Genomic DNA, 24,391 nt, shown 5'->3' on the forward strand with positions numbered 1-24,391 from the left:
GACGGCCAGAAATATGCTGATTAAAGACACGTTTGTGGGACGGAATGAGTCAAGTGTGTGTTTCTGTTTATTCTTGTTGCTGGTAGGACAGGACAAACGCTGAAGAGTTGGCAGCTGCTCATTACCTGGGGCAGCCATGCATGAGGCATGTGACGAAATGACAACAAAGACAAGTGAGTGCATGGTTGTTTGTCGTCTATTCTTGTGTGCATACGGGTGTGTGTGTGTGTGTGTGTGTGTGTGTGTGTTTTTACCTGCTGTGAGGCATCCCCGTTAACCATGTGAGGCATGAGAGGGACCTCCCCGTTCAGGTGGGGGGGCGGAGCCAAGTCCAGTGGATGGTCTGTCATCATCATTGTGACGTACATTCATGGAGAAATTCACTGAACTGCCCTACCTGAAGAAGTGCAGAGAGAGAGAAAGACAAACAAGGGACTTAAGTATTGTTCGGTCACAAATACAAGTACGCAGAGAAACACATTTCCATTGTGTCATCGGGTGAAGTTCACAGGCATGTCACGCAAAGTCACCCGGCTGTGGCTTAAGAGTTATAGCTGGGAACCACAAACCAGAGCGTCAGCGGTTTGATTCCCAGGTCCTCCAGTACACATGGTGAATGGTATGGGATAAGACTAGAAATAAATATATACAGTCATCATAACATGAAAAGTGAAACAGAATAAGAGATTAGGTATATTGTTCTGCGCTGGTTTAACCAACTGGATTGATCAAAACACAAAAAGTGAAATGCTAAGTTTACAAAACTTTCTTCAACAGATAAACATATAGACCAATATATGGTTTTATATGTGGATGTTTTAAAGAGTACAACAGATTCTTAATCTCATAACATCCAAACTTCTTGGAAAAACTAGTTTGACATCTTCTGAAACAATAGTCTGTTGGTTCAACGTCTACACTGTTAATGTGATGCTGGAGCTAGCAGCCAGTTAGCCTAGCTTAGCTTAAAGGCTGGAAGCACTGGAATCAGCTTGATGCTAAACAGGCATCTACAAGTGGGGCCAACTTTTTTTTTGTTTCTGTACTTTGGCCCCAAAAATCAAATGATTTCCCTCAAATGTCAACCTATCAGTTTATGTGAACCTTGCGTTATGCCAAACTACTGAAGTGTCACCATCAGTTTATTTCTGCAGGTTCATCAAGTACAAAGCAATTTGCTGCTTCAACGGAGCGAGACAACCTCATCGCTGAGGAACTTTTATTAAATTTGTCTGTTTCCGACGGGTTTACTGTTTTCATGTGGTTTCAATCCCAACCGGGATAAGCACTTGGATGTAAACCCAGATACATCTAATAACGGAGGTGTACATGAAATGACAGGTAGTTACACATTCTCTATGGAAATACACACAACGAGAGAGGGAGACAAAGAACAGCAATCAGAGTTAACCAAGTAAAGAAACGCATAAACAGACCGGAGAGAGGAAACTAAAAGTTGTTAAAAATGTCGTTTGTTCCAGAACAGAGGTTAAGAATTGGAAAAATATTACAAAGTTCAAATGTGCTGCTGTTTATCAAGTATATTTAAGATGACTCAAACTTCAATCAGGAGCAAAATCTGTCTTTAAACGTATATATCCTTAATATTATAAGAATAATGTGACATTTATCGGGATAAATATCAATATCAACTTATATATTACAATTTTTGGCCATATTATCAAACTCTAAGCAAAATGAGATCAGAACATCCCAAATATTCATCTGAGAAGGAGATGGGGTAATTCTTGCTGCTCAATATGTCAACATGTCGTACATACACTACACATGCATAGTGTTTAGATAATGAGAGAGAAGGACGAGGGAGGAATCTGAGGAGTTCAATTTAACAAACGCGCATGAGTCACAATAGGAGATGAAAAGATACAGATAATTGTAAGAAAGAGATAACATAGATGTTTTAACAGATTAAGATAAGTGCCTTCCTAGTATGTTCTGTTTTCATTTTAGACTGGCACTGCGTCAGCTTTAGGAAAATACAAAAAGTCCTATCATGTCAATAATCATGTAAATAAGAAAGTAAAAGAGAATAAAGAGACAGAGACAACACACAGGAGAGTAGTCCTGTACAATAGTCCTGTAAAATACAGGATGGATTAAAAGTTATTATCCTGTTTGGAGGATTTATAGAAAATAAATATTGGCTGAGGACGGTTTCAGTTTGATCAGTGAATGGGGATAACTGCACCTGCCGGTCGCCTTGTCAATAGCACACGGCAGATTAGTATTCTCCATAAGCACGCGAGCATACAGAGAGGATGGGAAGTCTACGAGGTGTTCTGGGGTCGACTGTGTCTGTGCTCTTTGGAGATTAAACCAGAGCTAAATCTGGAGCTGGCTCCGCCTACTTGTGTAATGACGGCACTAAAACCAAAAAGTGCAACCATAAAGAGAGTAAATAAAAACGAACAGCCACGGGGGGTATTTACCCTGATCATTTTATCATTCATCAACATCAGCAGTGCAATACACATAGTGTCTCTCAGGGGAATACACACATACTGTGTATATATAAGCAAACCCTAGCCAACATAACACACAAACATACATGTATGCACACACACACACAAAGCTTCATTGCCAGATTACTGAAGGACGCGGGCGTTTTAATTCAACGTGCTGAGTGAAGTCACCGCTAAAGACCTGCAGGTTCAAAAACTGCTATGAACACACATGAGCACATACAAGCATTAGGAATTTGCTGTAAGTACTACACATACACACACACACACACACACACACACAATTATCGTCCCTCTGAAAACAGCTGTGTGCCATTGTGTGTCTTTTCTTTCAGCCGGTTGTCCTCTAGCACTGTCGAGGTCTTTGAAAGGGTTAGTGGATCACCCAGCTGTGGCTCATATTGTTGCAACATAAACACACACACACATTCTTGGTTTCTTTTGTGTCTTTCCGACTCTACCTCCTTTTTCTAACTCTTGATTTTGCTCCTTTGTGTAAAACCCTCTTTCTTCCTCCATTTGAGCCCCATTCCCAGCTCAGCCTGGCCATCCTACCTTGAAAACACACACACACACACACACACACACACACACACACACACACACACACACACACACACACACACACACACACACACACACACACACACACACACACACACACACACACACACACACACACACACACACACACACACACACACACACACACACACACACACACACACACACACACACACACACACACACACACACACACACACACACACACACACACACACAGTTGTGTCCAGGACACATCACAGACAGATGGTAACACCACTCTCTGCTCTGCCAGGAAAATGAGAGGGGCGAGACAGAGAAGAAAGAAGGGAGGAAGAACGAGGGAGTAAGTAAAGGTTTGGTTTAGATGATAAAAGGGAACGTGAATGAACAAGAGGACGTATGAGGCATGAATTTCTATAACTCATATTGCATTTAGACAATCTCTGTCCATTACCACACATCAGCCTGAATCACTATTTGAAGTGTGACACCGATATTGTTCACCAACATTTCAAGAAACTTGGGTGTGAGCTCAGGTGACAAGCAGGAAATTGCTTTCAACATACAGGAAGTGAGGATTTTATACTAAAAGTCCAAACTGTATAATTTACCAAAATAGAAGCAATACGATACAAGCTGACAGCATCTAGTCTACTTGTGTTTTTCATTCAACTGGTTTAAAACTAGAAAATGTCCCCCACCACTAGGAGTAAGCAGCCATGCAGATATATATGTTTATTGACTTAATTAATACAAAAGTTTTAATTGGAATATTTCTTGGCAGGTGTCCTGGTTCCCTGTTTCCCTCTATATAATAGATAAGACTTTATATCATCTAATACTATACATATATAAGGGGGGTATCGATCTTCTCATCTAACTCTGTAAAAAAAACATGTAGACTTAAAAGTTCTTTCCCCAAAATATCAAACTTTCCCTTCGAAGCATTTACAGACCGACTTGGGAGATAAACTCAAATCTAAATGTCTTGTTATATAACTTCTTGGCATCGGCATCCTCTAAATTTAAACACTTAACCTTCCACTGCAATTTGGAGTAACTGATGTATGAAATTGCACAGTGCAAGAAAAACTATGATCTTCCATTTTGTCCACTGACTGTATACTTGCCTTCTAAAGATACTTCTGTCTTCCAACACTTGTACTTCTGTCCATGCCGTTGTGTACGGAGTTCAAACGATGGAGACTGAAACTGAGCCGATAATGTGAAAGTTGTAGTCAATAACTTTTTTTTTCTTTTAACGGAGGCAAAAGGAAGGGGACGGACATGAATGATGCTACATTCAAACAACTGGACCAATCACAGATGTTGCGGTGATGATGCACAGCTATGCCGTAACTATGGCTCTGATTATACACAGAGGCTCAGTCGTGATGGAGTCCGAGATGTGGAGAAAGTGTAGATACACTTTCGCCCTCGCAGCTGTTCTCTGTGGTGTGTCGCACTTTTCCTACAGGATCCAACGCACATTGGAATTTAATGCAGTCCATCAATGAATGAATAATGACCTTTGTTTTCCAGTGGAATCATTACCAGATGGATGCTGCTGTTGACAGCTTCAGACATCACCACACACACACAACCACACACACACACACTCACACAGTGGTTTCCGTTCCCCAGTGGAATGTGGGAGGAATAAGGTGTCGATTCCCAACAGGGATAAAGTGTTAAATTGAAAAATTCCATGTTGGATCCAGAAGACAATCCCCTACTTGTCCAAGTCTGTGAATGTTTTTGGTGTGTGTGTGTGTGTGTGTGTGTGTGTGTGTGTAAGAAGCATGAGTGTGCATGTGTATGTTTGTGTATATACATGTGTGTGTGCGTCAAGGTCATTACACAGAAAGCTCTGTGTTAGCATGGAAACAGCATCTCTCTCTAGTACATAAAAGATGCATAGACTAATACACACACACCTATATGTAACTTTCTCCCTCACACACACACACACACACACACACACACACTCACTCTCTCACAAGCCCCAGATTTGCAAAGGCAGCTTTGACCTCATAACACGACAGTCATTACTCATAGAGTCATTCATCATTCACACACACACGCCCAAAGAGTTTGTCCATCCTGATGAAGCATAAAGGATATTCACAACCTCCGAGCAGACTGTCTGACTTACTTCCAGTCGACTGCTTCACACCTCTCTCTCTCTCTCTCCTGACCCTCTCACACACAGTCATCGAAATGCAAACACACACACACACACACACCCAGACAAGCACACATTTGTGCAACCTCCAAACAGGCGAAAACCTCTCGAGACTGACATATTTTGCTCAGAATAAATTCTGTCTCGGAAACTAGTCTTGAATTTTAGCAAGGACCAAAATAAAGACACTGTGCCGGCACGGCAGCGGCTCGTCGCTGCAGAATCATCGCGGCCGCTGCGGTGTCATGATCATGCAAACAACGGCAAATGTGAAACAACAAATGTGGGATGTGGACTCGCACAGTGATTAGATGAAAAAAAGAGAAAAGGACCAGGTGTGCACAGCTGAGCAGCATCTAGTGGTGAGGGTGCAGATTCCGCTCCGCCAACCAACAGAGACCGCTCCGCCAACCCTATCCAAAGAACCTACGGTGGCCTTAACATAACATAAAACTCAAACTGGTCCTCTCTAGAGCACAAGGTTTTCTGAGCTACTCTAGAAACATTGTGGGGGAACATGGATGGCGCCTTTGAAAAGAACCCACTCCCTCTGTAGAGAACTTTCTTTCATCAGATCCCCTTAAATCCTGCACACTGGACCTTAAAGGTAGTTTAAATACTGAGTTTCATTGAGTACTGCCTCTTACACCGTTGTACCACATGCACGCCACCCCCGCTTGTCTACTTCGCTGCACAAGCTGACGGCTGCTTTTTTAATTCCTGCAGCTGTGGAGGTGAGAGTTAGTCACGTCCTGGCACAGGTCATGCACTGTAATGCTGAATCAATACATAAGCTTGGTCTGGTTCTCCTCAGTCGTGTTTTTCCTCTGCAGTTAGTGGCTTTGTTAGATCTTCATAGTAAGAAAAAAATTGAATATTAGATGTTATGTTCGTTACCTTCGTCTACAGAAGCATAGAAAGTGCTAACTTGTGATAATAATAATATCAAATCCCCGTGGCCATGAAAACAGCCTTGAAGCCTTTCCCCTGTAGTTTCCCTTTAGGCTCGAGGGGGCTGATTATAACATTATCCAAGCTCCTTTTGTCCTTCTGCACATTCAGATATGAGAATCAATCACGACAGGCTATTGTTTGTTGACTTTTCCTCAGGCTTCAACACAATTCACCACCAGCCACCGACTGATAAACTTCTCAATGACTTTTATCCTGCGTTGCTCACTGCTCGCAAACTGCCTTATTCCAAACTTAGCTCAGGGTTTAATTTGGTCTCAGTCTCTGTATGGAAGCATGATACATGATTCACACATGACGGATGTGACGAGTCCTTCTCAGGGAAGAGACGAGCATTGATTTCAGATATAACTCTTCAGTCCCCAAAAGCACTATCACCAGCGGGCAGGAAGAGAAGATGATCGAAATCTATTAAAATTCCACAAACTCTGTCTGAAAGCAGTTTGAGCCATAAAAACCCTGAATTGAAAACAGGGCTGGTGATGTTTTTCATCTGAGGAATGTGTCTGAGTTACACACTGACAAGATGGTGCTTTTTAAGGAATGTTGAATACTTTATACGTCCTGAAATACAATTCGGAATTGAATGTGCCGCATTTAGCTGTAGATGTTTTATGTTCCCCTTTGCTTAGTGTTATTTCACATTAGCATTAATGCAGAGGATTTATAAGCTGCCACAGATCTATTACCGGGTTATCGAAGGGATAAACACAAACACCCCAATGTGCAGAACAGAGAAACGTGTGAGGGAATCAAATCTCACTAAATACAAACATCATGGCTCGACGTGACGCTTCACTGTGGCCTGTTCGGACCGACTGTGGTCAGACCACCAAGAGGAACTGCTGCTTCCAGCCCTGGATAACAATTAAGCACAGAAACCAGAGCCAGACACACACTCCACTGATATTCACGAGCAGAGAGAAAGACAAAATTCAAACTCTTTTATGCAGGACACCAACTTTTCGGGGATTTTTCTACCAGGAACTCAGGAGCTGTAAGTTGGTTCTGCTTTTTTTTTTGTCTTTTGCAACCAAAATATAACGGTTTGATTCGGCTGAATAATACCAGGACAGAGTTTGCAGTAGTGAAAGTGCTTGGTGACTAATACACAAGCTTCCCAAGAATATTACATCAATGCCATTTTTAAATACCATCAGGCGGATTTAAAAACCAGTGCTGTGCTCCATAGTGTCACTATTGGGTTAGAAATAACCATCCATCTTTCCTTGAGCCTTTTTCAGAGAAGTCCGGAGAATTGGATACGGACTTTACAGACGTGTTCAAAACAGCAACAATTTAGGCGAGCGGTGGAGCAGCCGGGTGGGGCAGACAGAAGCAGGAGGTATCGTATAAATGCCGCTGTGGAGATCGTTCGCAGGGAATCCAGCGGTGGACCCGGAGCCTCTCACTCAGACTTTTGCACTCCCACGTGCACGTCCTCTGGAGAAAATACACTGAGGATCTGCAGAGTTCAGTGCATGTCTGAAAACAGCTGAATTTTGTCCGACATTCACATCTCCTAGGAAGCAGTGGAGATATTCAACTCTGAAAGGCACTGCTGATTTTTGGTGACTGAAGGTTTGAGTTTATTGAAGTTCTAGAGTTTTTCTCACAAGTTGCAAAAATACAAAAAGAAAGAAAGAGGGACAATCAAATGGAGACTAAAGACTGAAGGTCGTTAACCGGTATTCAACCTGTGTTATTAACTTGAACTTTCTGAGATTCAATCGGGGCTGCAGATTTTTCCTGAATTTGGAAACTACTGGTAATGAAATAAACAATAAAAGAGGAACAACTCGAGAAGCAGAATTGAAACTGAGTCTGAACTTCAAATGGAATTCAAGGTAATGTTGGTCTTTGTAATCATGTGGTTGAACAGTCATGAGCATCTGCAGCCTGGATATCAGTGACAACTACTGACGAACCCGAGACTTAGTTCACTAATGAATAAGTCAGTCACAGGCTGGAAGCTCATTCATCACACAGTGATGTGCAGTGATAGAGATTTGACAGATACAGAAATAGATCTTTCATATCACTGTTATCAGCAACGGGACGTAATGTGAATGTGGTTAAATAAAAGTAGAGAGATAACGGAGAGATGCAGGTGTAGGTGACCTTTCCTCATCCTGGGTGTGTGAGGCACGGAGTAAAGGAGTCAGAACTAAATGATTGTCTATTCAATCCAGTACACACACACACAAACACACAATGCATGTTTTCACAAACACAGCGTAAACCAAACACGACTGGGATTGATCCAAGTCCCTTCTTATCAGCTGACAACTTGAATCTGTGCTGGCATTCACTACACATGCACACAGACACACAACGGTGTGTGTGTGCGGGTTGTGTGTGTTAGGAGAAAAGGGGGTAGCTTCTAAATATGGTGGGAAACTGCCACCAACACCACTCCCATTCAACCCCAGCTCCTTTTACAAAAGGTATTCAGTCCGTGAGAGACCTGTTCCCTCCCTCTCCTCCCCGACTCACCCCCTCTCTCTAAAACACACACACACACACACATATTGAGTACCTTTTCACAAGAGAAAAGCGAGAGATGGAGTGGATGTGGGGGAGAAGCAGAGGAGGGAGGAGGGGGGAGGGGGTGAGAGAAAAAAAGGTGGAGAGGAAGGCAAAGAGGAATGCTGGACTTGTGCGTACTTTTGAGGGGAGCATCAATGCACACACACACACACACACACACACACACACTTGGGAAAGACAGAGAGGGGATTTATAAAAGATGGAACCTCTTTGTGTTCCCATGTCGGCCCAGCTTTCCTACACATATGCAGCCAGTGTGTGTGTGTGTGAGTGTGTCTGTGTGTGAGAGAGAGGTAGAGAGAGTTTATGCATTGAGAGGCTGAAAGAGAGGAACAAAGGGGAAGTGTCTGAAACAAAATTTAGAGATTCAGCACGATCTTCAGGATAACTGCATGCATTTGGTTTGCATATGTGTGTGCGCGTGTGTGTCTGCGTATATGTGTGTGTGTGTGTACATAGATTCATGCAGCCGCTTTTAAGTGTGCAGGCCTCTGTATGTGCGTCTTGTGTGTGTGTGTGTGTGTGTGTGTGTGTATGGTCGGAGTCCTCTTGCCCTGTAATTGCGGTAATGACATGTCATCCACGAAGAAGAAGAACCTGGAACGGGTGGAGAGGAATGCAACGGACACATACAACAAGAACACACACACACAGGCTCCTCTTGCAAACCATGTATGAACAAGCTCCTCTCCAAACCCATTGAACTGAGGCCTGAAGGGCACCTTCCCCCCCCCCCCGAGAAAACAGATGAGCTTGCTTGAATTTCTGAAAGACACATGCTGGGGTGGGTGCAGGGCGACCGGTGGCATCACTACTGGGTAGGGGGGTATGTGCATAGAATGAGCAGATCGATGAAAAGAAACTAAATTCAAAATACATCCCCCAACTGAGAATTAAACACAAACAGTCCATGAGTCTAAATGGCTGTGCTCTGTCTCCAGGGGTCTTTTTTTCTCCTCCAGATTCTGGCGGCTGCTCTGCTTATCACAACAATGCTGCAGTTTTGGAAGTTTTGTCATTGCCACGTCCCAGCATTCCCTGCATGGACGAGCATCTCTCCACTTCTACAGAATGCAAACGAGTCTCCGAAGGTTAGTCCGCGGTTGTTGCCTGAATCTCGCACATAACTCACGGCAGATGTGGATCTATTAAGAATCTGCAGTCTGTTCGAAGAAATGCAGAATACACCCCGACTCTCTGTGCCACTTTCTGATGAAATCTTGAACCATCACGCTGCATCTTATTAATCCAAGATGAAGCTGCACAAAAATAACTCTGTTTTCAATCTTTTTCCTTGATTATTTCTCCCATGGAACTATTCTCTCTCTTTCATGTTTTTCTCTCTTCCCCCTTGTCTCTTTTTTTTCCCGGTTTCCTTCCAAATACCAAGCATTCTGCGGATAGTTGAGTGCAGCCTGAGCACAGACAAGTCAGGACCCAGCCTGGTAAACGACCAGCTCAGCACTCCATCCCCCCCCTTCCATCCCTCGCCCTCCACATACACAAAATGAGTACCCTGGGCGAAGCCTTTCTCCCCTGTCATTCTCTCATCCATCTACCCACCCATCCAATCCTCTCATCAGGGCTGGTTTCCAGGAGCACAGGCCAGAAACAGACGAGCCAAAGACGTCAGCTCAGTGGACTGGTCGTCTTTCTCGCTGTCACAAAGTCCAACGTCAGATATCTTTAAATGACTCAAAAGGCAGAATGTACTCTTCTAACTCCTCCTTCAGTTACTGAGAAGGAACAAATGAAGCAGGATGCTGTTTCACACACTTAAAAACACAAACCTCCAACAGTCTGAATCAGCCTGTTTCCACACTTAAAAGAGTGCAGTGACTTTCAGTCTGTTCCAGTGTGCCAAATAAGTAGCTAAGCCAAAGAATCCAGGATCTGACTATTGCCATCCACTTCCTGGAAAGACCCCGCCTTCCCTCGCATTCCACTGCCCTGTCAAAACACGGCTCCCCTCTCCCACTGGCTGATGGGAAGTGGTCGGCTCCGCTCATAGGCTGCTGCCGGAGAAGTGGGCGGGAAGTGCAAGCGTAGCTCAAAGAAATGGCGGCCCATTCCCAGGGAGAGACTACAGTTACATAACGTGCACACACACACACACAAACACACCACACACACACAATATCAAGACAACACCCTCAACACAGAGGAACACAAAACAGGGTCACAGAGAAAGAAAGGTGGAGAAAGATGGTAAAGGGAGTACGGAGAAAGAAAAGGAGCCGGGGAGGAGAGAGGGTGAGAAAGGATGAGGAAGAGAGGAAGGGAGGAAGGAGGGAGGGAGGGAGGGAGGGGTAGGTGAGGCATCAGTTTTCCTTTTGAACAAAATGAAGAGGAAATGGCTATCAGGTCAGGAGCAGTGGGAGCGTACTTCCAGTGTGTGTGTTTGTGTGTGTGTGTGTGTGTGAGAGATACAGGTGATCACGTATCAAATCAAGTGGAAGTCAATCCGTCCAAAGAATAAAGTACACACACACACACACAAACACAGGTACACGCACACAAACACACACACACGTGACTGACCCAGCTCTGCAGTTTGGTGGAAAACAAAGCAATGTGGTTTTATTAAATCAATACCGTCTGTTGTCTGTCTGTGCAAGGTGGAACTGACAGCAATCTGTTAACCGAGGGAGGCAGGATGGAAAGATGAGGGGGGGGAAGAAGTGGAGGAGGAGGAGGAGGGGAGAAGAAAGAGGAGATGGGGAGGGGGGGCAGATGATGGGGCCGGAGGTTGAGTGTGTGTGGAGGGAGAAATGTGTGGAATTCTAATTGTGTTATTGCTCCAGAACAAACATTAGTCCTGCCTGTCATACCACAGACGGCAGGCAGTGTGTGTGTGTCTGTGTGTGTGTGTCTGTTAGTGTGTGAGATACTGTAGGGTGAGAGTAAATTGAATGACTCCGGCAAATTAAGAGTCGGGAGAAGCCAGTTTGAAACGTTCATGGAGGCACAGCACATACAGTCCGCTCTGTGTTGCAATGGGAGGTCCGTGTCAGCTTCACATTAACACGGCTCCAACAGATGTGTGCATCTGCCAGCGAGCCCTCCCTCTTGCAGCTGTACGGCTGAGGGCTGGCCATGTGTTTGTGTGTGTGTGTGTCTGATCGTGTGTATACGTGCGTGTGTGTGTGTGTGTGTGTGGTTGTGCAGAGGCCAGCAGGCAGTAAACCCACAGTAGAGGCCCTGACAGTCCAACGCTGCCACGTAGCAGCGACGTAACTCGGTGGAGGAGAGGAGAAAAAAACACAAGAACTGAGAAAATCATAAAATGAAATGATGTGGGACCTTGTGTGGGAGTCAGAGCATAAACAGATCTAATGCAAACACTCAAACAAGAGTGGGGGGGACGACAAAGTGACTTTCCGATATCGTTTATCTCACCCAGAGACACTGACGTCTCCACCAATCGCATCAGCCGGGACTGCCAGAGGTTTCGGTTGCACGGACCACACACCCGGCAAAATCATTTAATAGACCTGCACAAACACCAGACCTCCCCCCCACCCTGATAATCATCATTAAACCCTTTGTAATCGTCCTCATTGTTTCCATCAGCCTCATCAGCGTGCATAACAACGCCGCCATGTTTGTGCCCGATGCCGACCAACACCTCCGTCCTCATTAACCCTATTAACATCAAAACGCCTTCAGAACAACTGTATTGATGTTTGTGTGTGTTCAGCACAGAGGAAGTGGCTATTCTCCCACAAGCACATGAACATGACTCACTCTTCTTCATGGCAGCGCTTCCAGATTTTTTCCTTCTCCTTTTGTCTCCCCCCCTCCCTCCTTGTCGCTCGTTCCCTCTCTCATCCCTCCCTCGCTCACTTCCTCCCTCAAACACAGTTGAGACGTTCCCCTATCAGATCCAGAGAGGCTGAGCGCTGAGCACTCTGCGGTCCAGAGAGGAGCAGCAGGCCTGAGGACAGCTCACAGCAAAACCCCTCCCTAACACCTCGGATCTCCCAGGCTCAGCCGGGCCACACACCGGGAGGCTGATCCCACAAGCCGCCAGACTAAAAGCTGACTTGGGCTGACAGGTGGGGAGGTAGCATGGAGGGCTGTGGACACACAAGTCAACTGGGAGGATCGCTAAAGGTGCTTTCAGACGTCCACTGGACTCCGCAGATCCTCCCGTGTTCTCTCCGGAGGACGTTCGGATGTTAAAGTCTGAGAAAGTCAAGAGCATGTGCTAACTTGACTCTACATAAGCAGTTTGAAACACCAGGTGCCTTTATGAGCCATGTTCAACACATTAACGTAGATACTGATCAAAAAACACATTTAAGTGTCTAGTATCTCTTTACATCTTTAGCCTTGGGGCAAAGTTTTACGGGCACAGCACCACTGAACTCAGATTTCAGTGTCAAACAACCCTAATTTGAAAAACAGACATATATAAAAGAAAAAACAGTCATTTCATTTCCGTACATGCTATTGTGATATCTCTCCTTGTCACCATGGAGATGTGAAGACAGAGTGAACTCATCTCAGGTTCAAACCTTCCGTCTTTGTCTGTCTTGTCTAATTCATGCACCCACATGAAAAGCATGCAAACCCTCGCGGGCCTAAAAAACACACGCATCAGACGTTCATTTATATCCCAGACATGACAACATTATCCTAGCATGGCAGAACACAGCGCCGGCTCTGCATCAGCTCCACATCTTTAGTCAAGTCTCCTCTGTATGTCCTCATCCACCACAACCTCCTGCCCAGGCTGGTCCGCTCCTTATTGCTGTGTAATGCCGTTGGTTCCATGTAATGCAGCCCCCCCCCCTGCAGAGCTGAATCCTTTTCAAGTGGCGGCTCAGATAAGGCTGCATGTGTTGTGTATGACTTTAGTGGTTTCATGCCTTTCACAATAAAATCACTGCACTGCGGTTGTATGCGTACACCAACCGGTCCATTTTTTCTGTGTGCATATTTCTACATTCTTCTTTTACAGATTCATATAATATAGAACAGTTGTATGAGGTCACTGTGAATTTGACCTTTGACCTACAGGCACCAAAATCTGATCACTTCTTGTTTGAGTCCAAGTGGAAGTTTCAGCCTCAAGCTGATCTTAAGCTATCAAAATAAACATAAACATACTTTGTGAGGCCACCGTGACCTTGACCTTTGACCACCGAATTCAATTCAGGTCATCTTTGAGTCCAAGTGGATGTTTGCACCAAATTTGAGGCAATTCCCTGAAGGCATTTTTCTACTACGCATCAGGGCTCTCTCTCTTTCCCTCTACCTTCCTCCTCTCTACCTTCTCCTCTCCCCCTCCTCTGCCCCACTTCCAGCTTTAACCTGTCTCAGCATTCCCCCTGCCCTCATTCTTCCCCCTCTTCCTCCGCCCTTCATCCTTACTCCCCCCACCACCACCTCCTGGCCCGACTTCCCAAACAACCCCTCAGCTTTCAAAAGACAGCCGCCCATTCAGAGGGTTTTGGGGGTGGGGTGGGGGGAGGAGAGCAATGCATGCTTGGAGGGGGGGGGGGGGTTCTCATTCCCGCTAAATTGTCCCACATGGCTGAGCGTGCTTAGTTTAAACAAACACAGCCACTTCCTCCTGGGTGTGCACGTCGGCTCACAGACACACAGGCCTCGCAAACACCCACATGCACATCGTTTGGGTGCACACAGGCATGCTTGAGGTCCAATACACAAAAACAAGCACACACACACATAAACACACACAATACATTGTATACCCTGGCAGGCAGCGGGGAATATTTTCAGTCTCACACTGGAGCCAGAAAAACGTACAGAAGAGCCCCGACTCCAAAACCTACACTGCACAGCTGCAGATTCCTCCCTGTGCAGTTCCTCGGGACGAGCGGCTTCACGTGCACTTTCAGGTTTGGGGTATGATTTGGCTCAGGGTTGCACCGAGTGAAAAAATAGAGCTTTTGTGGAGCTTCAACTGTAAAATCCGCTATAAACATCTCAGCTAATGGGTCCCTGGAGTCCTGAGCCCAAAACCCAAAGTTCTACCTCAGAATGCACAGGAATCAGACTCACTACACAATAAAATACTGCATGTATGTGTGTGCATGTGTGTGTGTGTGTGTTCAGAAAGAGAGAGAAAGTTACAAATATATAAAGTTACATTTGGCCCCCCTGTTACATTGGATCACATGACATTTTTTAGGAAAATTACATTTTAAAAATGTGTTTTATTAAATTTTCAGGTTTTCAAATGTGAGAAAAGTGAAGGAATTTGTTAATTTAATATTTTGTATTTATTTCTGAATATAATACTTTGGACTGTTGGTCAAACAAAACATGAGATCTGACGTGCTTCATGACAGTGTGATGGGCCTTTCCCATAAATGTATCTTCTTTTATGCATTAAGTGAATCTATACTAAAAAAATCTTTAAGACGTGTATTTCACAAATCCCTGTTTATATTGTGTGATTGGAGCCGGAGGTGCGGAGAGTGTGACTTGTTTCTTTTAGCCGCTCCAATTCTCACAGCTACAGCGTGAGGTGTTGGGGAACTCGCAAATTTGCTAACCACCGGTGTTACACCAGGTTGCCTGCTGAGGCGACCGTCAACAGCCCGACAGCAGAGGGACAGTTTCATCAGTTGTATCTGTGATGTGAAGGTCGCTGCCCTGTCTCTCCATCCCCTGGGCCCTCGGCATCACCATGGATTTCAACGCAACAAACTACAATCGTCACAATCGGCTCTAAATAACGAGCGTTGGAGTGAAGGGGGTGAACCACAGAGTCCAGTCAATGAGTCCACATTCACCGCGATGGGACCTGCTGCCGTCCGGCCCCCCACGGCACACAGCACGGCCTCTGCCGCTAACGCCGCGCACCGTCAGGGCTGCATGCCATGAGTCTTAATTAAGACAGCTATGCCAAGTCAATAAGTAAACTCTACTCCCCCCTTCTCTCTCTCTCTTTCAGACACACACACGGACGAACCACCAAGAGACATTCAGATCATCAGTTTTATGAGCCATGAAAAGCTTGCTCGGTGGGTGGTGTGTGTGCGTGTGTGTGTGCTGAGAAAGAAAGACTATTTAGTCACACCTACATGAGAAACTTGTCTCCTCTCTCACAGACAAGACCGCAACTGAGTCTGAGATTTGTGCACACACACACGCACACACACACACACATTCGCTCTCTCTCTCCCAGACAATCTTTTAATGCACAACCGAGCAAGCAAATAGTGAATGAATGTCTCTTTACAGGTTTAATGCTATGACTGGTTCACAGTTGTGTTTATCAATGTACAGGCGGCCGAATTGAATCCATTACACCAAAACTAAATTGGTGTGAAAAACAAGAGAGGATACTTCTGGGAATAGCAAGCCAGTGTACATACAATCACTTGCTCCCCAACATCAAACACACACACATACACACACACACACACACACACACACACACACATATTTATAACACCCCTCCCCACAGCCAGGGGTCACAAGGTCACATTCCTCTTCCTCAATCAGCCTCAGGATTTCACACACTAGGGCTGTGGGTGTGCGAGTGTGGTTTTGTGTGTTTCTGCCTGCCTGTCTGCATGTCTCTGTGTGTGTGTCTCAGTGCGTGTGTATTTGGGATGTTTTAGTGATTTGTGGGGGGTGTAGGGGGGTGTCTGGCTTGAGGGCAAGAAGGGAAGAAGTGAAGGAAAATGGGGGAACTTAGGTAATGTGTCAGCATTGAGCTGACACTGTAAATCAAACTTTTCCAATACACCAATGCCTGCAAAGACAAAGTTAGAATTACAAAACACAGGTACTGAGGTTAACCTGCAATCACTTTCATGCCGTCTGCTGATTTTCCAAGCATGAAATCGTAATTTGAAAAAAGGGAAACAGGAATTCTGGCTCGATTTGGTCGGGAGGTCACATTTATGAGCTGCGATCAAAATTGCTATTATATAAACGTTAATACAATAACATTAACAGTTTGTTCAGCCGCTGTGTTTGCCACATTTCTTATGCAACACAAGATTTAGAAATTCACCTCCAGATTATGAATTTTAACTCGGTTGGGGAAACCTTTTGAGAACTTCAGAAAAACTGCGACCAGTATTTTTCAACCGTATTAACTTTGTGGAAATGTTCAGTGAGTGACAAAGGGACATGAGGAAGAGGGGACAGGTATCTGGAGCAGGGGTGGGTGGACAACGGGGCCGGGTGTGAGGAGGGGTCAGTGTGTGTCTGCATGCCCTGGAGAGGGGGACAGGGCTGGGGGGCTGGGGGGTGTTCTAACAAGGGAACAAGCAATAAAACATGTGGCTTTGCATTAAAAAATAGACTTCCGAAGAACTTGCAGGCCGGGGACGTTCAAACCCGCCAACATGGGGCCGTGTGTAAAACATCCACAAACACAAAAATGCTTGAAAATGTCTTCTACGAATCTGTTCCAATTCCAAGGGGTACAATGATCTGAAATAGTAGCAGTAATAGATTCTGTTCCTCCAATCCAACACACACACACACACACACACACACACACAGCGGACACTTGAGATACACAGGCATCACACTCACAGTCAGGCATGACAACAGTCATTAACGAGAGGCGGAACTTTCCATGGGCCCGCCAACAAGCAACACCATCACGCCTGGCATGCTAATGCAGGCACGTAAAGTCAACTCTGCTCGAGTGTATGTTTGGTGCATGTGTGTTAGGAGGGTGGTGTTTGTGTGTATGTGTGTGTGTACAGGTGCACGCTTGATCCCTTTGGCCAGCTGACCACACTCACACACACAGACACCGTGGGCAGCTCTTCAACTAGCGGCTTCTATGGACAATACCCCCGAGGAACTTGTGTAAGGGAACGAGTGGGGCACCGAACACTACAACTTTACCAGCTCCTGATGACAACTTAATTTCTACATTCCAAATCATTTTATATAAATCGTATTAATTAATTAATCTGCTCTCTTCCTCATGCGTCGCTCTGCCTCTCTGCTGCAGTCGCTGTCAGGACCTTTAAATGACACCAAGTGATCAATGACTCAAAGCAATGAGTCAAAGCTGCAGGGAAGCAGCACAGGGATGATCTCTGCTTGACCTTAAATGGCATCGAGTGCGACACTTCATTACTGACTAACATCACTGACAACACAGACAGGCCCATTTTAAAATGCCATCTGATACAACACACCCCCGCTGTTATTGTGGCAACCAAAAGCGTAGAACAAAATTGTTGCAGTCAAGTATGATGAATTTTTGGATCTGACCTAAAATGATTTTCATTTATATTAACATCTGGATGATTTCATCTCGTTGTTACTGCAAAAATCTTTGCTCAGCATAGTTGTTCGTTGATAACGTGAACAAACTGGACAAGCGGCTTCATCCACCACACTGTGATACAACCAACTACAAAATATTATGTTAAAAGTTCACATAGTTCAGCTGAAGGAAGAGAAGAAGGGATGTGCAGCCAGATGAAAGAGAAGGTGATGAAGAGGAGAGAGGAAGAGAGGAACAGCAGGGTCCAGGATGAGCTTCATTACCAGAGAGAAACATCTTTAATAATCACTGTATGAGCTCAATTCAACAACAACAGATACTCAACATTATTACAGTGCCATGATAAAATATTCAATACATAAAGTAAGAAAAGAAGCAAAACCCAACAACAACTTCTAATGCCGACTGTGATGTGATGAATCTTCCATGTGTAACATATAAGATTCTATTCAAATGCCATATTATGTCAATCAATACTTTCAATAATATAAGACCTTGGCTTTCACAGTCAGAGTCACAGCAAACCAGACATGTGAAGTCCTTGGTCTGATGCAGGACATTCTTTTCACATTTTTCTAAAAAGTCTGGAAATTCTTTTCATTTTTCATTTGTTGCAGCCAACAAAAAATGATTGCCTCTTGCCATGAGCAGGCAGAGAAGTCAAGGGCGAGCTGAGTTATTTGCTATGAAACCGTTTACTTGATATTGAATTATGCCATCAAGGTTACTTTTTTGTTTTGTAAATGTTTTGGAAATCTGTTCTTTTAGGAGAGGAGACAAGAGGAGGAGAGTTTGCAATGAGGGGAAAAGGAGACGGGAGGAGGGAGGTGGGGTGGCAGAGAAGTTGAAAGGCTTCTTTTATCTTCTTCTAAATCAACTGTCAACAATGCAGGAAATTATCAAGTGAGACCAAAAAAAAAAAAAAAACGGGGGGAGAGATGGGTCTCTGGAGAAAGAGAGAGGCCGGGAAGGAGAGAGGAAGGGAGACGGAGAGAATGAGAGGAGGAGGGTAAACATTACAGCTCCGTGCCGAGCAAACATGAGATGCTGGGATACTTCAACAAAACTCCAACGTTCATATGGGAGAGAGAGAGAGAGAGAGAGAGAGAGAGAGAAGGAGAGAGAAGGAGAGAGAGAGAGAAAGAGAGAGGAGAGAGAAGGAGAGAGAAGGAGAGAGAAGGAGAGAGAAGGAGAGAGAAGGAGAGAGAAGGAGAGAGAAGGAGAGAGAGTAGATGGGAAATGGAAAGTGAAAGTATCGAGCAGATAAACAGCTGCTGTCGTGGGATAGGTCATAAAGTTGTTTTTCTGTTTTGAGGGGTGGGGGGGGTACTTTATGAATAAATGTATTTCTCTGATACGCAGTGAGTCGTACAGTAAATCCTGATAAACCTGGAAATGCAGGACATCTCCTTCACCTCTATAAATAACTGTGATAAAAATATATCGGCCACTTTCTGTGATTCCTAAGATGTAATTTACAAACCCCTCGTAAAAGACGAATGTAAGTGTCACATCCAACCCTCCAATGAGAGAACCTCTTTCCCACTCACTCGGCTGAACTGCACTTTTTTTTTTATTTTACAGTAACAGCGAAGCCGTCGAACTTTCTGGGAAACACACCTGTTGCATTCAGAGAGAAACAGATGGTCCGGCCCGAAAAGCAGACTTCATACAAACTGCAGAGGCCCGACAATTACTGGGTGGAAAAATTCCAAATCTGTGCAGCTGATCCGCGACTAACAGACCAGTTCACCATCGGTAGATATGCATCGTAATTGCAGCTGCTTATTCGACTGGAGTAGCAGATATTGCAGATGATAAATGACGGATGAACCGATACTGAATCTGAACAAACTGAGCATACGTCATGTCTTCTGCACCAGTTTCATGATACTGAATTAAACTGCAGCCAACAATTACTTTCACCGTCCTCAGCCTGACCCAGACCTGAAGATACTTTGTGGATTCATGAATCACTCCTTTGGTTTATAAAACTTCTGATGATTCGGTTTATTGTTGACCCAACATTTGAGAAGATAGGACTTGTTCATGCTCTTTAAACTCGTCGCTCATTAGCTTCAAATTATCATTTCAGCTCCAATGTATCATCCTGTCACTTAACGACAAGAGGATTTATTTTCTATCAATCCATCAACATCTTCCGCAATGTATAATTTAGCGTGCCCAGGTTTGGCGGCTGTAACCGGCACTGAGACGTCAGACTGGCACAGTTAAGGGCCCTGACTCCATGGAAGCCGATGCAGCAGGAAACAAATGGTGAGCAGGTTTAATCCGAAGCCCTCCTCTTGTTCTCCGCCTCCTCTCTTTCACATGCCCTCGCACACTATCCAGGGTATGCATTGTCTTGTCTGGGTAACCCTATAGCTGCCCCAGCTTCTGTTCCCCGACACACAAGCACAGTTCGGTAACAGTAGCCCTCGGATAACATGTTTCGAGGTTACCAGTCAGACACACACACACACACACAAAGAGCGGAGAGCATCATCCTGCCCCTTCCCTGACCCCATTCCTCGACCGGGCGAACCTGCAGGTTTTTATTGGGCCAACAGCAAAGCAAGAGCCGGCCCAGGTGGAACGCTGAGAACACAAGATGACGTCTGCGGTGAGGCAGAGACGGCGTCCGTCACGAGTCCTCATGAAAACATGGGAGCAGCTTCCTCACCGGGCTGAGAATAACCTCTCTCTCACAATGTCACGGGCAAATCCTCCCGGAACGCAGCCAGTCCGGCAAATCTGGGTCACGGCAGGTCGCTGCCGCAGTTATTTTTACCTCCCCAAAGAAGTGACATGTTTTTGACTCAAGCACTTAAGTGGAATAAAACAAAGTGACAAACTGATTAAGAGGGATCAGACCAAGCAGCGGGAAAGTTACGGAGCGGGGGGCCGAGTGTGGGATCTGACAGGCAGTCACTCTGACTGGGAGAGGCCGGGTTCTACCTGTGTGACCAAGTTGTTTCAAAACCCAGGTCGTTAACTTGTATACAGCTTCATTCAACCCCCCCAACCCCCGGCCCTTTCTGAAAGAGAGAAACGGGCCAAGGCAACAATGGCTGCTCCCCTCCTTCAACCTGACTCCCATCTAAACACTGCTCCTTCTCCTCCGTTACATAATTGCAGCGTTCTAAAATAAAACACACACACACACGTTTTGCTCAAACAGAAAATCACTTGCCCTGCAATTGCATCAGTTCTGAGCACAAATCCCTGCTTACATTACGCTGCTGTACCCCCCCCCCCCCCCGCACCACATTCCTGCAGGCGCTCCACCGCAGCACACACATAAAGCACTGAGATGTAAAAGCTGCCATTTAAAAAAAAACACCAAACTTTTTGCTTTCACTGAAGTTGCTCTGAACGCAGCACCAACACATGTGAGGGTGGGGGTGGTAGTGGGGGGTGGGGGTGGGGGGGTGGATTTCGTAACCTCTCCGGCCTGTGAGCTTTGTTTACATTCTTATTGTGTATCAACGCTGAAGCCGAAAGCGGCTCAGCTTACACAGAACACTGCTCTGTGATATTAACCCCGTCCAGCTTGTGTTGAGAGGGAGGAGTGCACGGAAACACACACGTTCTCAGAGGAAAGCACCTTCTGACAATCAGGCCATTTGAGCTTCACTCACTCTGCAGCAGCGCTTTCACATGCAACACTCGCTGTGAGCCGCGAGCCTCGATTAGCATCCAACTGACTGAGACCCAGAGGAACAATAAGACGCGACCTGGGGCCGTGGAGCAGTGACTTCCCGAATCCACAAACCCTACCTGTTGCGTAACTGCAGAAATCCGAGTCGGGGTTACACTCGGAGAAGTGTGAAGAAATCAGTTGTGACGTGTTCCTTCACCCCCCAAAAAAGTGCACGTCACTGGACCTGGGTGTAATCAAAGCTTTACTTGCCCCCCAGTGTCCACCCCTCGGCCTGCTGTGCTGCAGCCCAGAGAACTTCCATGTCAAGACGTTTTAATGGCCCTGACTTTGGCAGCAAAATAAATTGCCCATTCATGCACCACAGGGAGAATTCCTTCACCACCATAATCGTAAACACACCTTTTCAGCTGGTGGCCAATCCCTTCATCTACTCCCCATCCCCTCATCACCTTTTTTTTTTTTTTAAAGACTCCGATATTGGTTTTTCAAAGCAAAAAGAATTGCATGGCCACATCAGCCTTCCACCAAAGGAATGTGATCTGACGTCATCTATTTGGGATCAGATTTCTCCTTCTTTTCCTTCTCTCTCTCTCTTTCTCTCTCTCTGTCTGTCTTCCTCGAAAAAGTAATACTCTGTGTGTGTCTGTGTGTGTGTCTTTGTGTGTCAGAGAAGTGTTAGGTTATTTTTTCCCCTCGCCTATATTCTCCAACGTACCCACTGGATCCAGAGCCCACAGAGCATGAATAAGGAGGAGGAGGAGGAGGGAGAAGAAGAGGACGAAGAGGAGGAGGAGGAGAAGGGGGTGTATAAAATTCCCAAAAATCATAACCCCAATTATACCCCGTCTCCACCATCACCACCACCTCCACCACTAATCATGACAGCATGATAATTAACCACTAGGTCCTGTCATTAACTTCTCTCTTTCTTTTTTACAAAATAAGAGTCATCTTTTTTGCAGCTTGAAATTTCCAACCTCTCTCTGCCACATCTCCTCGAGTTAAATGAAGTGATTTATTTTTCTCCAGTGACTGCGTGTCTCTGCGTGTGTGTGTGTTTGTGCAAGTGCGCGTGTGTGAGTGGATACGTGGAGGGCATGTAATCGATCGTGTCGTAAGGCAGGAGACCCAATGTTTGATTTCCACGTCTGCATCAGAGAGGCAGGGAGAGATTTGTCTTCCCTGCACAAACAGACACGTAGTCGTTTCTGATAGAGAGAGGGAGAAAGAGGGGGAGAGAGGGAGAGAGAGAGAGAGAGAGGGAGAGAGAGGCTGGCTGGAAGGAATGCTAGGATATGCTGGAGTTGAGATTATTTTTTCTTCTTCTTCTCCAAAGCCCTTTTCCTGCAGCAGCAGCGCGCGCGCACACACACACTCCACGGAAAAGTCGCTATAAGCTTTTACGCAGTTATCCAACAGTGCCATATAACCCCCCCCCCCCCCTCCAATCTATAGTATCAATTCAATGATTTCGCAACACCCCCCCCCCTCCCCCCTCCCCCTCTTCCTCTGTCAAATCTGACTGCCTCAGCATCTTCCCTTCCAACTTAGATTTTTTTTCTCTTCCTCGCAGTTACAAAAGTGGCCATTTCCTGGTGTTTTTTGCGCAGCCACAACACAAACGACTATTTCGAGAAAAAGTTCGCAACAACTGTTGCGTCTTTGTTACAGTAAAGCCAAAGAAAGAGAAAGAAGAGAAGGGAGAGAGGGAGAGAAAGAGAAGGAGAGAAAGGGCTGCTTTGCTTTTTCGTTCCTCCTGTTGCGCACTCGCTCCATCCGAAGCCGTCGGGAGACACAAACACATTCTTGGGTGAACGCGGAGGAATCGGACCCACGGAGGCGGCGGCGCGCGGCTCCGGGACGCGCGGACCGACGCGGGGTCTCGGCCGCTGCGGGAGGATCTGGACACGACCGACCGACATGACACTTTCCCTCCTCACGGGAAAATAAACCCCGGAGCTTTCATGCCACTAACCAAGAAAAAGTTCCGCAAGTTTTCCTCATTCCCCCCCCCACACACACACACTCTTTACGCGTCGCCAAGTGGCTCAGACTGCCGGCGTCAGCTCCTCCGAACTCCCTCACACACACACAGAAACACGCACGCACTTCTTAAAAAACTTTTTCACCATTTTCCCGTCCTCCCTTCTCTCTCTGTCCCTGTCCCTGTCCCCGCCGCCCCCCTCTCGGTGTCTCCGCGGGACGGTTCGTGCTCTGCGGGTTAGAAGTGTTAGAAGGACTCACCTCGCTGCAATAAAATAATCTTCAAACAGACGGAGCTGCGCGTTTTTTTATTCCCAGGGTCGGGTCCTGCCTGTCTGCTGGCGCGGCGCGACGCGTACTGGGAGACTCCGCCATGTCAATCAAAGAGCGACGCACATGGAGGTTAGAGCCCGCCCCCGTCTCCCCCCCTTTTTCTGTTACCGTAATACCCCGTGCGCCCTCTGAAAAGACAAAACAGAGGGGCAGAGAGAGAGAGAGGAGCTGTTCCCTCTCTTTTATGTGCTTTACATGCAACAGCTCATCTTCCCATTTTTAAAAATCCCAACAGGTTGTGATTTATTAAAGCCATGTGTGAATATTGAATCGCTCTCTGATGGAGGATTCACCTTTTGGAATCAAGAGCTGTTCAAAAAGAAGCTGAATCCAGTCCAGGCTGGTGGCACAGGGAGGATCAGTCATGACCAAACCCGCAGCAGTAAATGACCTGCACTGTCCCCGAGTGGCTTCCGGTCACTTATCCGCTC

General features: G+C 45.8%; 1 protein-coding gene across 1 annotated transcript in view; it reads right to left on the reverse strand.

The window, feature by feature from the left end:
* fndc3ba (fibronectin type III domain containing 3Ba) overlaps nt 1–23,992 on the reverse strand; it is a 94,328-nt gene extending 70,336 nt beyond the window's left edge. Inside the window, exons 1-2 of the mRNA XM_062397481.1 lie at nt 23,889–23,992; nt 255–397 (exon numbers count right to left, since the gene is read on the reverse strand). Of these exons, the coding sequence (XP_062253465.1) occupies nt 255–368 (114 nt within the window). The 5' untranslated portion in view covers nt 369–397; nt 23,889–23,992. The remainder of the gene's footprint in view (nt 1–254; nt 398–23,888) is intronic.
* Nucleotides 23,993–24,391: the final 399 nt, after the last annotated feature.

This window comes from Platichthys flesus, chromosome 10 (assembly GCF_949316205.1).
Source record: "Platichthys flesus chromosome 10, fPlaFle2.1, whole genome shotgun sequence".
NCBI lineage: Eukaryota > Metazoa > Chordata > Actinopteri > Pleuronectiformes > Pleuronectidae > Platichthys > Platichthys flesus.